Source organism: Melanaphis sacchari, unplaced genomic scaffold (assembly GCF_002803265.2).
Source record: "Melanaphis sacchari strain LSU unplaced genomic scaffold, SCAv2.0 Contig20_pilon_pilon, whole genome shotgun sequence".
NCBI classification, from domain to species: domain Eukaryota; kingdom Metazoa; phylum Arthropoda; class Insecta; order Hemiptera; family Aphididae; genus Melanaphis; species Melanaphis sacchari.
The window spans coordinates 5128805-5144363 of record NW_020271042.1 but is presented as its reverse complement, the minus strand read 5'-3'; the positions used below and the strand labels follow the sequence as shown (position 1 = coordinate 5144363).

Below are 15559 nucleotides of genomic sequence, written 5' to 3'. Positions count from 1 at the left end.
ATAAATCAATTAAAACAAAAAAATTTATAATAGTTCCTTATCTAATAACATTTGAATAATTTTATAAAACATATTTTTAATTTATTTAACTTAGTATTCATTCAAAATTTTCAAGAAAAATTTCAAATATTCATTCTATTTTTATAACTTTCTAAGTAAATACTGTACAACTTAAATTGATTTTAAAAATGGCTTTTATTCGATTTATATTTTATACTTTACATAGTTTAATTTTACTTAGCGTTTTTCTTTTCTTTTTTTTATTAGCTCAATGATACGTGTATTCTAAAAACATAATATACCAGGATAACTTGTACTTATGAATATCACAATGGAATATAGACATTTTGTAAAATATCTAATAAGTTAATTATAAAATTAAAAAAAGAATTACAATATATTATAGCCTATATAAATACCAATGAAGTCCACTTAATAGTAGGTATAAACTTACAATGCATTTAACCAGGATTTTCCTTTTGTATCCGCCAAAATTCTACAGCCGTGAATATAAATTTATTTTTTTTAATTAATTATGATAATAGTTTAACATAATTACAATGCATCTAGTTACCTTATCAGGCAAACGGCTTGATTGTAGTACGAATAATTTATTAGCGAGCAGCTCAAATATAAAAATAAAATGTAAGAAATGTAAAAACGCTATCGCTTTTTTTTTTCAAATATATATTTATATTATACAGTGTTAATTATCACATAAAAAATATATATTATTTACAACATTAAATTCTATGATGGCCGTTATTATTAATTGAATAATAAATTTAATAAGCAACTATCTATATATTGTAGTTCACCAAATATGTTCACTCTAATTTTTTCATATAATAATTGATTAATTAATGAATTTCTGTTAAAAGAAAATTTTAATGTTAAGTCAGAAGTCAAATCAATCAAACTTTCGTAATCTTGATTTTTTTGAGGACAGCTTGAAGGTTTTGCACAATAAAGGTACAATCAGTCATCATTAATAATTATTACCCATAAGACCATATTTATTAATATTATATTGATAAACATAAAATCTAGTAATTGTGCTTATAATGATGTTGTCAGAAATTACGTTTACAATTTTACTTATAAGAGGTTCAAATATATACTAGATTCCATTGTTTAATCGAACTATTATATTAAATAAAAAATATTACAATATACAATATTTGCTATGAATTTATTATGAATAAAAAGAAAAAAAAATTCTATTATAAATTTTAAATTATTTATTGTAAGTCATAGACTGTAATGCTTTTAGAAAGTACTTTTAGTGTACAGTTTTGGAGTCACTGGTATAAAACATTTAGATATTTGAAAATATAATCATTTAGTACAATTGAAAATTCCAAAAATTAGAATTTGAATATTTTTTTATGAAAGGGAAAAAATGAAAGTGTGATAATAATAACATAATATATATTTCTTGCTGTTAATAATATGCAATAATACAATTTAAATACAAATAACAATGTAAATAGGTTATATTAAGTTTACTGTTTGAATGCTATAATTTGTAAGATTTAAATAAATAAATAATAAAAAAAATATTATGAAAAAAGTTAATAAAAAAATTAATGTTAAAATATATTAAAAAAAAATAAAAAATCTACAAATAAATAAATAAGTAAATAAAATTATAAAAATAAAATAAATAATATTAAAAAAAAATGTTTAAAAGTAATAGTAACAAATTTAAAAACAATAAAATTAAAAATAAATATTAATGAAATTTATAAAAATAAAATAAAGAAATAAGTAATGTGATATATTGCTTAATTAATATTTGACTGCTGATATTCAACACAGTAAACAGCGAAAACAACACAAAGAATTAAATTCAAAAAGATAATGTACATAATAACTTCATTATCAAAAACTACCATTAACAAAATAATAGATGTCCTACTATTAACCATCTAAATCAGTGGTTCTCAACCTTTTTATATAACGACACCTTAATTTAGATCCATAAAAATGGCGGCACACTAACCCAGGCAATCCATAGATACAATATAAAAAAGACCTATTTTTTTTTTTACTCATTAATTGTTTTTAAGTAATTGTGTGTCATTTAATATTAGTACTCACACAACACATTTGGACTTACTAAGCGACACACTGGTTGAGAACCACGTACAAAAATAATAATAAAAAATTTAATGTGATGATCGTCCCTTTTTAGTATACAATAGTAACCTAATTGAATTTTTTAATTCCAACTAAATTAACACAATTTTTATAACTACATATTTACAGGTAGATTTTACTCAAGACATTGAGTCATTCAGCTATTTGTTTGCGTTATGTTTTTAGGTCTTATATAAAATAACGGTTATTTATTGAAGTGGAAGTGAAAACATCATCAAGAAAATGATTGTATAAATTACTCAAAGATAGTGTTTCTCTTAAAACCATATTAATTTTAAGAATATTATTGGATCTTTTATTGATGGAGCCACTAACATACAGAGCTAGTTCAATGAATTTCTTGTTTATATTAGACAAAAAAATCAAAATAGTGTGCATTTGGTGTTATGCACATATTTTTAACTTATGTATTTGTGACATATGCGAAAATTTGGCAGAAAAAAAAAAATTATTTTGTTTAATAAATAGATTGGTAATTTTTTTTTCTAATTCGTAAAAAAATATGGGTGTAGGAAGAAAACTCAGGAAAAATTCATTTTTTATTGGATTTAGCAAATCCAAACATAAATTTAGAGTGGAAGTTTTTCAATGTATCATCGACGAATTTCGAACTAGACTTACCGAAAGATTTACCAAAAATAAAAGTGTGGTTGCAGATATGCTGAAACATTAAAATTATATTAGAAATAAATTGATGCCTAAATCAGTATTACTCAAATTATCAGTATGGTCATCTGTTGATCACTTAAAATTAATTAACTAACTTAAACACTTTCTAGAATTGACGATGAAATTTCAAAACCATTTGACATTAGTTAACAAAGTTAGTGATATCTATGACAAAAACACGCCTAATGTTGATAATTTAATTTAACTATAACTGATATGGATTATAAATATTTTTCTTTTAATGGGATACTCATCAATGTGCTACAGGTAACAAAAAAATAAAAAACTATAATTATTTATTAATTATATTATATTTTAATTAAATTCAACTATAAAATATTATTATATATATTTTTATTTGTGTTAAAAATATGTATATGAACACATTTTTTTTTAATCTGAATGTAAACATTCCATTGCTCTATCCATGATGAAAAGGCTATACTCCCAGAAAGAATTGCTTGATTTGTGTTTTCGATTGGCTTAATTTACATGTGCCTGAATATTATAATTTATATGCACTAACCTTAACACTTAAATTGATTTTGAACGAATATTTAGCAGATTAAAAATTATCAAAAACCCTCTACGCTCGTCATTATCTAATTACCACTTAGAAACTTTCTAATTAATGTCTGTAGAAAATATAATGTTGAGTAATTTGAAGTTTAAAGATATTTTGGAAATAATTAAAAACTCATCTCATAATTATCTAAACTATTATCGATTATCGTATTAATAAATATTAAATTTGTCATAGGTATTGCTACAGTGCTACTTATATATCAAGTCATTATAAATTTATATATTATTTTATATTTTCTTTGAAATCAACATAGAAAAAGTTCCTAAATCCTAATTTTTATAAAATGTGGGTAAAGTTAGATATATTATTGAGAAAAAATGTAATATTTTGTTAGTTTATGTAGGACCGTTACAGAGAATAGCGAGCCGAAAACCTTCCAGTCTGGCCCAGATAATGCGTATACTATTGATTATTTATTGTATTACATTGATAGAATGACATAATAATATGGTTTATGTTTTGCTCTAATAAAGGTTGCGTAAATGTATATACGTTGTTATTTGTCAACTAGAGTGCTTCTACTTTTCGATCCAATTTAATTGGTCACCTACCTAACAATATGTATCATTTTCATTTAAAGCTATTGTCTGAAAGGTACGATGGAAATAGAAAAATGCTTAGAATTTTTTCAAAAAATAAACGTGTTTATTTATCACGTCACGTATTGTGAGTTTAAACAATAATTTAATTATAGACCTAAGTTGATTTCGTTTTATTCAATCATTACATTGATTATAATTTATATATAGGAAATTGTAAACAATGTAAAAATACAAAAGTTGTGAAAAAATGAGGTAAAAACTTTTCTAATATTAGATCGACATGCCACATAATTGATTAGCTTAATTTTATTATCGTGATTATACAATAAGTCCTAAACGTTTCACATCACCCTAATCGTATCTCTGTAAAAAAGCAATAAATAATAAAATTCGATGAGTTAATTTTTTTCACAAATTTGTTGTAAGAAAAAAAAATCCGTGTATTAATCAAGATTAATTAAAACACGTGATTAGTATTTTGGAAAAATTTAGTTATCATTCTAACGAAATAAAAAACTCAATTGGTTTAATTTGGTCGATTTCTACCGAATTGTAATTAATTATTTATTTATTCCTGTACTCATTCTTTGAATTTAGTTGGGTCCAATTCAGCCAATACCTGCGAGAAGCTTGCATATTTTTTGACATTATTCTAGACTGAATAAGAAGGAATCGTAAAATGTCTCTTAGCAATCCGTTGGTCAGTTCGAGATATTGTTTGTTATTCAAAACTGGAATAGTATATTACATGCATTATATATGTTACGGGCAAAGTATACAATTAGGGTATTTTCTACAATCCCGGGCATTGTATAAAATGGCCTTCATATATTGGGGAATATAGATAATATAATATTTATTAGTAAATTATTGTCAAAATATCAGAGTCAGATTAAGCACTGATTATTATTTGTAGATTTGGATAAGCTAATGTGTTTTTTTGTTTGTTCTTATCGGTTTTTTTAAATGGAAAAGTTCACATATTAAATGTGAAATGTTATGATTGTAATGTTTATCGTACCTATATACCATAATCTATAAGACTTTTTACCAATACGAATTAATCAGTGGCGTAACTAAGGGGATGCAAAGGAGTTTTTAACACCTCTTAGTTCAAATTTAGCACCCCTTACTTTTTTATACCTAACTATTATTGTTTTAGTAAAATTCCATGGCTCTGTGTCTGTGAGGCATTAACAGTTTTAACATGTTTTAGAAGTCTAGTTACGCCTACGGGGTTATCTCGTAAAATTAATTTTATAGTAACCACGAATCATTTTTATGATGTAGTTCAATTAATTATTAACTTATAATTAAAATATGGCAAAGTTTAATACAGATTTAAATGATTTGTCAAAAAAAAAGTTCAAATAATTCATTTTTTTACCAATTAAAAAAAAAAATACCCGGAAACGGTACATGCGAAAATAAGTGATACAAAAATTATAAGGATAACTTATATTTTCTAATAATATAAATATTATAATTATTATTATCTATATTTCCCAATATACGAAGACCATTTTATTTATGCCCAAATTGTATACTTTGCCCGTAATATATACAATTTAAAATAATACAAAAGAAAAGGCTGTCAAAGTGTCAACAAAATGTGAAGTTTAAATAAGGAAACTTGCTTATGATAAATTGGTGAAAAAGATTTTTTTTTCATTTTTAAGTTACATAAAATTACTCAAGCAAAGAAAAAGAGAAAATACTAAATATTGTAGAAAACTTACCCAAATTATTTAGCAATATATTTTATAAATCAGTGGGTATAGTTTCAAGGTTACACAAAAAAATATTAAACTTAAGCTTGCAACAACGTAAATACTACAATTTTTAATAAGAAAACATTATATTACTAATATATATCCGTATGTTGCTTTACGTATTTTGCTATCTATAGTCTACACCATTTACAAATAATAGTACAAAACGTTCTTTTTTAACACTAAAAAAAAATACAAGATTCTGCTCAGCCTTAGCGGTACCCACTATCAATTTAAACTGAAGTGACCACTTTTATTAGATTTTTAAAAAAAATCGATGTTTATGCTACTTCCTAATCAAAAAAAAAAGGAAGTTTTAAATTTTTTATTATACTAATAAAATTATTTTCTTTACGATAATTTAAATTTCGTTTATAATAATATACTAGGTATGATTTATATTGGCAATTTTTAAGAGATGCTTTAGTAATAACAAAAGTTATTTTTACGGCTTGTGAGGAGAAAATATGTGTTGTTCCTATTCTGAAATTTCTAAATACACCACTGAGTAAGTAATCGAGGTAAATTAGACAAACGTACATTTTATTATAAAAGAAATGAATTTCAAATTTTATATTTTTTATTTGTTTTAATTAGCTCAGCTAGTCTTGCTATAGCTTTAGAGTATTAGTATAATACTGAGTAATATATAGCATAGGTACTTAACATTAGTTGGCTTTTTTCGGAAAAAATAAATATAATTATGTAAGCCGATATCAGGAGATAGTACCTACCTCTAGTCGCTTTGAGGACAAATCAAAGATGTGGTGGATTATGAGGTCAGCGCTGTACATAATTCGGGTTATACCTAGGTAAAAATTAGGCACCGGATTTATATGTACAAAAAATTCTCAAAATATGATTCTAAAAATGCTGTAATAATATACATGTAATATCACTTGTATTTAAACCTTCAGTTAAGGTTTATTTCTCCTTCCAAAATCTTAGAAATTGAGTATTTGAGTATATTGTCATCTTATCTTTGGCAATAACAACCAGTCGTAATTTTATCACTATGTTGTGTCTGTGATCGCGAATATACGTCGAAAAAATAAATATAATACGTGCTATAAATAATAATATGCATTATACAACTAAAAAATAGGTAAAACCGTTGAAATATGCATCATACGATTAGTGTTATTGTCGTTATTGGTATAAGAAGTAAGAACGATCTAAATTCTAAATCGAGAACAATTTTCATCAGATTTCAAAAAACTTATTCCAATATTTGCATATATAAATTCGATATAAACCCGATCCTTTATAATAATTTTATGAACATATTGGTTTAGGCGTACCTTCGTGATTCCTACCTGGAAAAGTAGAATAACACAGAACACAGTAACACAGATTTGTACACGGTTAACCGACCAAGTGAGTGTTTTTGTAGAAAAATTATTTACAGAAATCGGTGTAAGAACTGGACAGAATACAAAATACACTGGACACGTTATGCATTTTCCTATCTTATATTTTTTTTTCTCAATTTTCTACGGACACAAGTTAGATCTATGACTAAACTGTTCTTAATCAGATCATGTTGCATATTTATATTATAGTTTTATACACATTAATAAACCATATGATGATTGAATAAGTGATTAGGTACTGATTACAATTCAGAGTTCATCCGTTGTGTGGATATTTTTATTCGGGTAGGTATCTAACTGTAGAATATATTTTTATTAAGATATAACTTATGCATTTCTTTAATTAAGTACTACTACATGAGTTACCAATTAGTGTAAATGAGATAAACCTACAATAGATAAGTTACTATGTGCTATGTTCCATTTTATATTTAAAAACAACTCAGTGTCTCGGTCCAATAGTTCTTAAAATATTTTATTTTAATATTGATATTATTAATTTTAAAAATATATCTTCTGAGTTTTACTGTTGGGTGACTTTCCTCCTCACGTCTCCATTTCCTTATAGTTGTATACTTGTATTTGTATATTATATTATATTATATTATTAGTATAGTTTATTATTATTTTTCTTTTTTTGCACATATTATGCTCATTGTAAATACTTTTACAAATTATATATTATAATCAAATAAATGTTAAAAAAAAAAATATATATATATACCTATTTAAACGATTAAATAGTTTCGCCGAATCGAACTACTATTTTATAGCAAGCTACTCTGTTAAAATAATAATTGAAATTTGTGTCAAGTCTAATATTTTTATTTCTGTAAATAATTTTATAGGTATATAAAACGATAGTATAGGTATTTTTTATTTTTTTTTTCACAGACATACTGTATGTGTTAACTTTATCCTACTAAAGTAAACAATTTTAAAATGCTTATAACTTGATTTTAAATTAATACCTATAGGTACATTTAAATCTTATCTTTAATTTTGATAATAGATCCACTCATTTCAATATTATAAATGACAATCATTACAGTGGCATGCTTAAGTAGGTCTATTTTGTTCGGTAGACTGTTTAAATTATAGTCTGTTAAGTTCGACGTAGGAAGTAGGAACAATTTGGCTTATCTTGTAATGAGTGAATCTTTACATTTTAACCATTATACATTGTCTTGGTTTGTTTTTTTTTATCATGAATCATGAAAATATATAAAAAGCAAATAATTAGTAATAATATTGATTAAATTATAATATACAATTGTTTAATTAATTGTAAAATACTTTAAGTTATAAAAGAAACAGCACCAAAAGATTTATACACAACTATTAAAAAAAAAAAAAAAATGTTAGATTAAGACTAATGACTAATGAGTAATGACAATATCATCTCTAAATCTTGACCATACATAATTCATTTCAATAAATACATTTAAACATGTCTTAAACAAAATACTTAATCAGTCAGATAAAAATTGTGTGTTCTACCTCATAAATATGCCACTGTAAAATGAATTCTGATTTTAAAGTTATCTAGATTATGTGCTTGTAAGACTAAGAAAATAAATATACCATGTATGTATGACTTCATCTTAAATATTTTCTTTAAGTGCAATAAATTAGCATAGAAAATATTCTCCGCGAGTTATTTACAATATACAGTTAAAATATTATACCAATTCAGAATAACTATGTGTATTGTATTCTAATGATATGTTATCATAATTATACATATACAATTTTTTAGTTATTAGTTATTATATAATTAAATACATTATTCAAAATTGTTTCATGACAATTATTATTTGATATATAATAAAATTATCATTATTAGAAACGAGTTTAAGTTATCTTTTTTTGTACAAAAGAAGAAAAAAAATTATAAGAGTTATTAATTGAAAATAAGTCAAAATTATCAATTTACTATAAAATAGATCTTAACAAAAAAATAAAATAAATACTAAATAAGTTTTTATAAAATATTAACATCTGTCCGACAGTATTATAAATAAAAAAATAAACAGAAGTCATTTTATTCTTTTTTATTTCTTTTATTGTTAAGTGTAGAAATTTTATCAAATATATAATTATATCTGCTTTATTCTTTAATTTAATATAATAATTATAATGTAATATTTTAAAACATATTGTTAAATTTCTTAATAGAATTACAAAAAATATACTATCACAGTAAAAATAAACTAATCAAACTATTTAATGATAAAAAGAATTAGTGATATTAATTTTTTTTAACATTTGTCAATATTAATTAGTAAACAGTATTTTGCATTAAGGTTTTGAATAAAAATCTATAATCAACTTAAAACAACAATAACCAAAAAGGTAATTCTTATGGTAAGTGGTAACATAATGCTCATTTAATTGATTCAATATTATACTTGCAGTACTTGCACTAAGTAGTTTTAAAGGGAATAGAAGAAAATTAATCTCGAATATACTTTTTAACACACATAATATTACACAATAAGTCTTACATTGTTAATACAACTAATATTTGGTTTATTTAAATAACATACCTAAAAGTATTATTAACCCAATCGGTAAACAATATAGTCAACAATAATTTTTATTTATTTGGCATTATTTTAATATTTTCATCATCACATATAAAATGACCTAACTTTTATGTGTAACATGAATAAACTGTTGATCATTAAATTGTACTTTTCCATTTCTAAACATAGGTTCTTCAGTTTGTTTCCAATGCTCAAAGCAAAATTGTGGCACTATTATACTGACTTCTTGGCGAACTGATTCATCAGAATCTGTAATATAAATAGTTATTATTTAATTCAATATATATAAATTTGTGAATTATTCTTTATTATTACTAATACTGATAAAAGATTTAAAATAATGTTTTTTAAACAAAATCAATCTATAAACAAACTGTAACAAAAAAGTAAAGTAACTGATTGGTATATTAAATACCAAACCATGATTACTTTTATTGTTTAAATTAGTATCATAGTTGCAATATATGTATTGATGGACTCTTCTTTATGACATATATATTTAATTGATATAAGTACAAACTACCTATGTAATAAATAAAAAAATTATTAACTAAAGATTTAGAAAGATGAATAAAAAGTAATAAAAAAAAAAAATACTTAAAAGAATATTTTCAAGGAAACTAAAAAAACCCCATTAAATAAATTTAAAATTATAACTTAATATTTTTGGAATTGTATAACTTATTTTATGACATATCAGTTATTATTTTTAAACTAAGTTCATTTATATCTTTCTTTTGATTCATAATATAACTTTTTAATAAATATATTTTATGAAACTCCTTTTTTAAATAAGTGAAATGAATTGAATATTAGATGATCTCATAATTTATTTAATTTAAGAGTCTATTTTGAATATTGTCAATACAAATTTTAATAAATAAAACAATATAAATATTAAAAATAAAATAATAAAATAGCATAATCAATATAAATTTTTCTTTCCAATGTAGGATAATACTTATACTGCCAAACTTTTTTTAATGTTTATATACATCTTATTTAAGCTGCCTAAAGCATGAACATTAAATATTCTTTTGGTACTAATAAATATAGGATAATAACATCTATAACAATTAGAAAAAAATTAATTTAATTTAATTTAATTTAACTTATTTCTTTTTACTGTTAAAAGCACTGTCTAATTATTTTAAGGTATTATTATTAGTAATGAGTACCTACATGAATATTATTTATAATAAGTAAAATTCTGTGATCAATACATCAAATAAATCCAAAATTACCAGATCCGTGTGTGGCGTTTCTAGTATCTGTTAGTCCATGTTTAGCTCTTATAGAATCAGGATTACTCAGCTGGCATTGGAAAACTTTAGTTGGACCCATTAAATGACGCCAAACTGAAATTGCATCTTCTCTAGCCAGTATATATGCTTCTGATGGTCCACTATGTGATTACAAATTAGGTAAAATATTCTTAAGTTATAAAAATCAAATTTTACCTTGTCATGAATGTGATGAGCCTGTTATAAAAAAACTTTGTTTTATGCTCACTGTAAAATTGTTTAGCCTGTTCCAGTTTAATAGTTTGGCGCTTTGACCGTACAACATAAAAACCATTATCCAGTATTGTCCGTCTGATATCCTATTGAAAATATCAATGGTATACACCATTATGAAGTTAATTCATGTACACAATATTATTTTTTACAGGACATCAACAAATTCAAATTAATTTAATAAAAATATCTTTGCGTTGACCCACAAGAGAAGTAAACCGTGTTCTGACCAAAATGCATCTGAATTGATCTTCCTCCGCCTATTTGACATACCAACAATGTTGGTGTTAGTTACATCGGCCACTGTAATCAGTATACATGCGTGAAATGATTAACTTCCCTTGTAGGCCAAAATATATAACACACCCATAGTATTAGGTACAAAGGTACAAAAAAAAAAGAAAATGTATGCACATTTTCTTTTTTTTTTTGTTATTACCATAGATGTAAAATATATCAACTTGGCTACCTATATCAAAAAAAATAAAATAATTTATAAATGAAAAATTTTAACAATACGTACAAGTAAAGAAAATGGACAAGACACCACATGAGGTTTCATGATGGCTAAAGTCAATTGCAAAGGCTTAACAGATGTCATATCAGTGAAAACACTTCATCCATTTCTAATATGAAATAACTTGATGACAACATTATATTATTATAAATAACTATTAAATGTACTTACATTATTTCGTCTACTCAAAAATATAAAAAATATTATAAATTATAATGATATACTATTTTGCTGGCCATCAGGTAATAGATTTATAATGATATGTTATCGTCCTCTTATCATATGTTGATAACATATATGATATGCACGTGTTGTTACAGTGTGAGACAAATACAATTTAATAAATGCAAACTAATATTGACTTGGCGTCATAATGACATACCTAAACCGAATAATATCAATGTTATTGAAATATTTTTCTTGAACAAAGAACAGTCATGACTAATTATTATTGCAAGTTGAAGGTATTAAGCAACAAAATAGGTAATTAATAACGATAAACAAGAAGTAGGTATGTTTTTACTTTTTTATGACTAACTAGAGTAGGTAGGTATAAACTATAAAACTATGATTATGAACATGAGAAGTTGAATTCAAATTTTAAAATACAAATTTAAAATAGTATTTTTCATAAATTGGTCGAAAACAGAAACTTAAAAATCTCAACAATAAATATATATTATACTCAATTTTTTATCAACATATCAAGTTAAATTTCTACTAAATCGAATATTTAAATAAAAAATAATGATTATAGTTACCGATTTTTTGGAATAAAAAAAAATATTAACAGATATTTGTAGAGATTCAAAATATTTCATTACTAAGTTGTAAGAGTATTATTGTATACAATACATAATGAAATTTTCAAAATATTTAGATTAATTTTAAATTATTTATACTACGATCCTATTCACATTCTACACGATACCTACATGATCATGTCAGTAGATACGTCACTCGTCAGTAGATATTTTAACTTAGACCTTAGTTAATAAGTAATAACGTATAACAACTAATTGCTAGTTATAGTAATATTATATTATAATTTTATATTTATTATTAGATATATTATAATGGATTATATTCATTTCTTGCAAAACTCCCTTGGTTTTTTTTTTTAATATATAATAATTAATATGTCTATATGTTACATTATAGTTCATATTTTTAAATACATCTGTTTTTTTAAATAATAAAACTATTTTTTTTAATGAAAACAATAATTTTAGAATTTTTAATGTAGTTTTACTTATCTAGTGTCTTTTATTTAAATACATTTTTTTTAAATATAACTTGTATAAAGATACATTATTTTAGAGCAACTTCTAACTTATACCTATTTGGTTTTTTAATTTATTAAATAATTTTAAATTTACTCAGTCCTGCTGGTAGCTATACTTATTATAATAGTTTTAAAAATAAATTCTAATGCAGGCTAAATACTATATGAACAATTTTATAAATCACATTGAGTTAAATAACGTCAAGGTACAACATATTTGCTTCACTACGTTTACATTGAACATAATTTAAAAATATTTGAAGTGTGTTATCTACGTGTGATGTGTGATAGGAAGGTAGTTCGTTCCTATAAGGTACCTATAGGACAATTGAATATAATACCAATACCTAAACTTATACTTATACTATGATACTTAATTAGTATCATAAAGTTAAAAGTGTTATTAAAACGGTTTTATTATTATTATTATCATTATCATTAGCAAATATCAATGATTATTATTCAATTTTCATAAATTAGTGATGTGATAACATTAATTTGTATGATATCAACAAGAGTGCATAATAAAATATATTATGCGCCTATTGGCTATTGTTTCGTGTGTAAATGAGTGAACGAATTATAAAATTTGGTTGATACTTAAAAATTAGGTCAATTAAAAACAACAGCTTTCTAGGTAATTAATTATTGTTAAACACAAAGTGTATCTATTTAACAATATATGTATGATAAAGCAGTTGATAATATAAGTGTTATAAGAAATGGAAAAATCGAAAGTCCTTCGAAATATTATAAACAGGAAACGACCTTGAAAAACAAGTAGGCGCGTGAGGTCCAAAATCGTAGACTGGTGAAATTGGACGAGCAGCATGTGTTTGCCATTGTAAATATTTATAATCGAATTGTTACTCATCACATCGTAATTTAAACAACACGAACTCTACGGAAAAACATAAAAATTAGTTTAGATTTATAAATTATACACGTTAAACGTAGGTACAATTTATCATTGTTATTGTAACTTTATTACATTTTTTTTTACACCGAAGAATATAATAGCCGAGAGGACTTATCCAATTAATGGGAATACGTGTTTTTAAGTTTTTTCTTTTGGCAACAAAATTATCTAGGTTCATTGACTTTAATAAGTCTATTAAAATAAACTTTTTAATAACTTATAAGAATAAATATTTATATAGAATTCGACGAAAATAGAAACAAAGCAAGTTGGGTTTTGATTATCAATCATTGAGATAATTTAGCAATGAATTGCGTAGATTTATGACCTAAATTTGCGTATAGTAATTTAATTTCATAAATGTTTCGTGAAATTAGATAATTAAATCTAAAAACATAGATATTTGAAATTAAATAAATATTTTACTTGCAATGTCTCATAAAGGTTAAATATAGTTTTTGATAATTATTATTTGCACCATTTGACATTTAAGTCGTTGTATTTATACACGGATACTTAAAGTGAAGCTAATTTTTACTTTATAAAACATAACAAAATATTATTGACGCAAAAATTGTTGTTTGCTTGGTAGAAGTTTTCATCGTATGGTAATAAAATGAACATATTATGTTCTTTTAGTAAGACACTTTGAAATGTTTGTGTTATAATTTTCCACTGTTGAAATACGTGTTTGTAAATAGAGCTATAAATATTTCTGAAAATATCCTGATGAACATTTTCGAGACAGTAATAAACTCTAAAAAACGGAACATTTAAAGTCAATCACCATAGCCATGTCTAAAATTTACGAAATTCGAGGTAAAATATTTAATAACACGTTGGAATCCATGGTAACTAGCGAGTTTATAAAATTAATGGGGATTTAAAAAATAAATAAGGGTTTCTATACGTTTCGGTTTAGTTAAGACTTACCGGCTTTTGAATATCGTTGTGGATAAAGTGTTTTTCGGGACGCCAATAGTCTCAGAATTTTAATTTTATTTATATTAAAATTTTTACTAAAATTTTTAATAAAATACAATATTGTTTTGTTAAAATAGGTAAATGATAAGATAATCAAGATGATTATTTATTGATTACTTGACAACATTTATATGATGAAATTATTTTATGGCTTAGTGACAACAATTATTGATAAATTCACATTTATTATTGTTTTCCCGTTCCCAAACGATAATTTTTGTTGTAACTTATCGCTAATCAATAATTTTGTTAGTTACTCATTCCAATTTGTGTGTGAGTCAGTTTTTACTTTCTCATAGAAAAGTCGTCTATGACAAGTCATTGAGTCAAAACATAACTACTGTGTGCGGAACGTATCAAAAAAATGAAGAGTAAAAATTATTGATTGATTCTAAAAGTGTGTTAAGATTTTATCCATAAAAATTATATAATAATATTTTGTCTTAACTTAAGTAAAATAAAATATCATTAAAAATCATTTAAATAATTGTTTGGCGCTTCAATAATATTGAATAATCAACAAAGTATTTGTTTGACGTATTACAACATTTTTTTTTTTTATATGATACATCCTCATATTCTTCAGAATGTAAAAACTATTTGAAAAGGTTTTCTCAGTTCACTACTATTTCTACATTTCTGAACACAGTTATTTTATTTTTGGTAAAAACATTAATTCCATT

At 23.8% G+C, this 15559-nt stretch overlaps 1 protein-coding gene across 2 annotated transcripts; it reads right to left on the bottom strand.

The window, feature by feature from the left end:
- Positions 1 to 9688: 9688 nt before the first annotated feature.
- On the bottom strand, positions 9689 to 11912 carry LOC112593710 (nucleoside diphosphate kinase 6-like). 2 transcript variants are annotated; one of them, XM_025338227.1, is made up of 5 exons: positions 11860 to 11912; positions 11695 to 11797; positions 11115 to 11257; positions 10899 to 11059; positions 9689 to 9903 (listed from the first exon to the last, which is right to left on the bottom strand). In XM_025338227.1, exons 2-5 carry the CDS (start codon positions 11770 to 11772, stop codon positions 9755 to 9757), a joined length of 531 nt encoding a protein of 176 aa, XP_025194012.1. In that variant the 5' UTR covers positions 11773 to 11797; positions 11860 to 11912; the 3' UTR covers positions 9689 to 9754. The 2 variants fall into 2 exon arrangements, with proteins under 2 accessions (XP_025194012.1, XP_025194013.1); XM_025338228.1 differs by lacking the exon at positions 11860 to 11912 and adding an exon at positions 11368 to 11474 and having other exon boundaries at positions 11695 to 11787.
- Positions 11913 to 15559: the final 3647 nt, after the last annotated feature.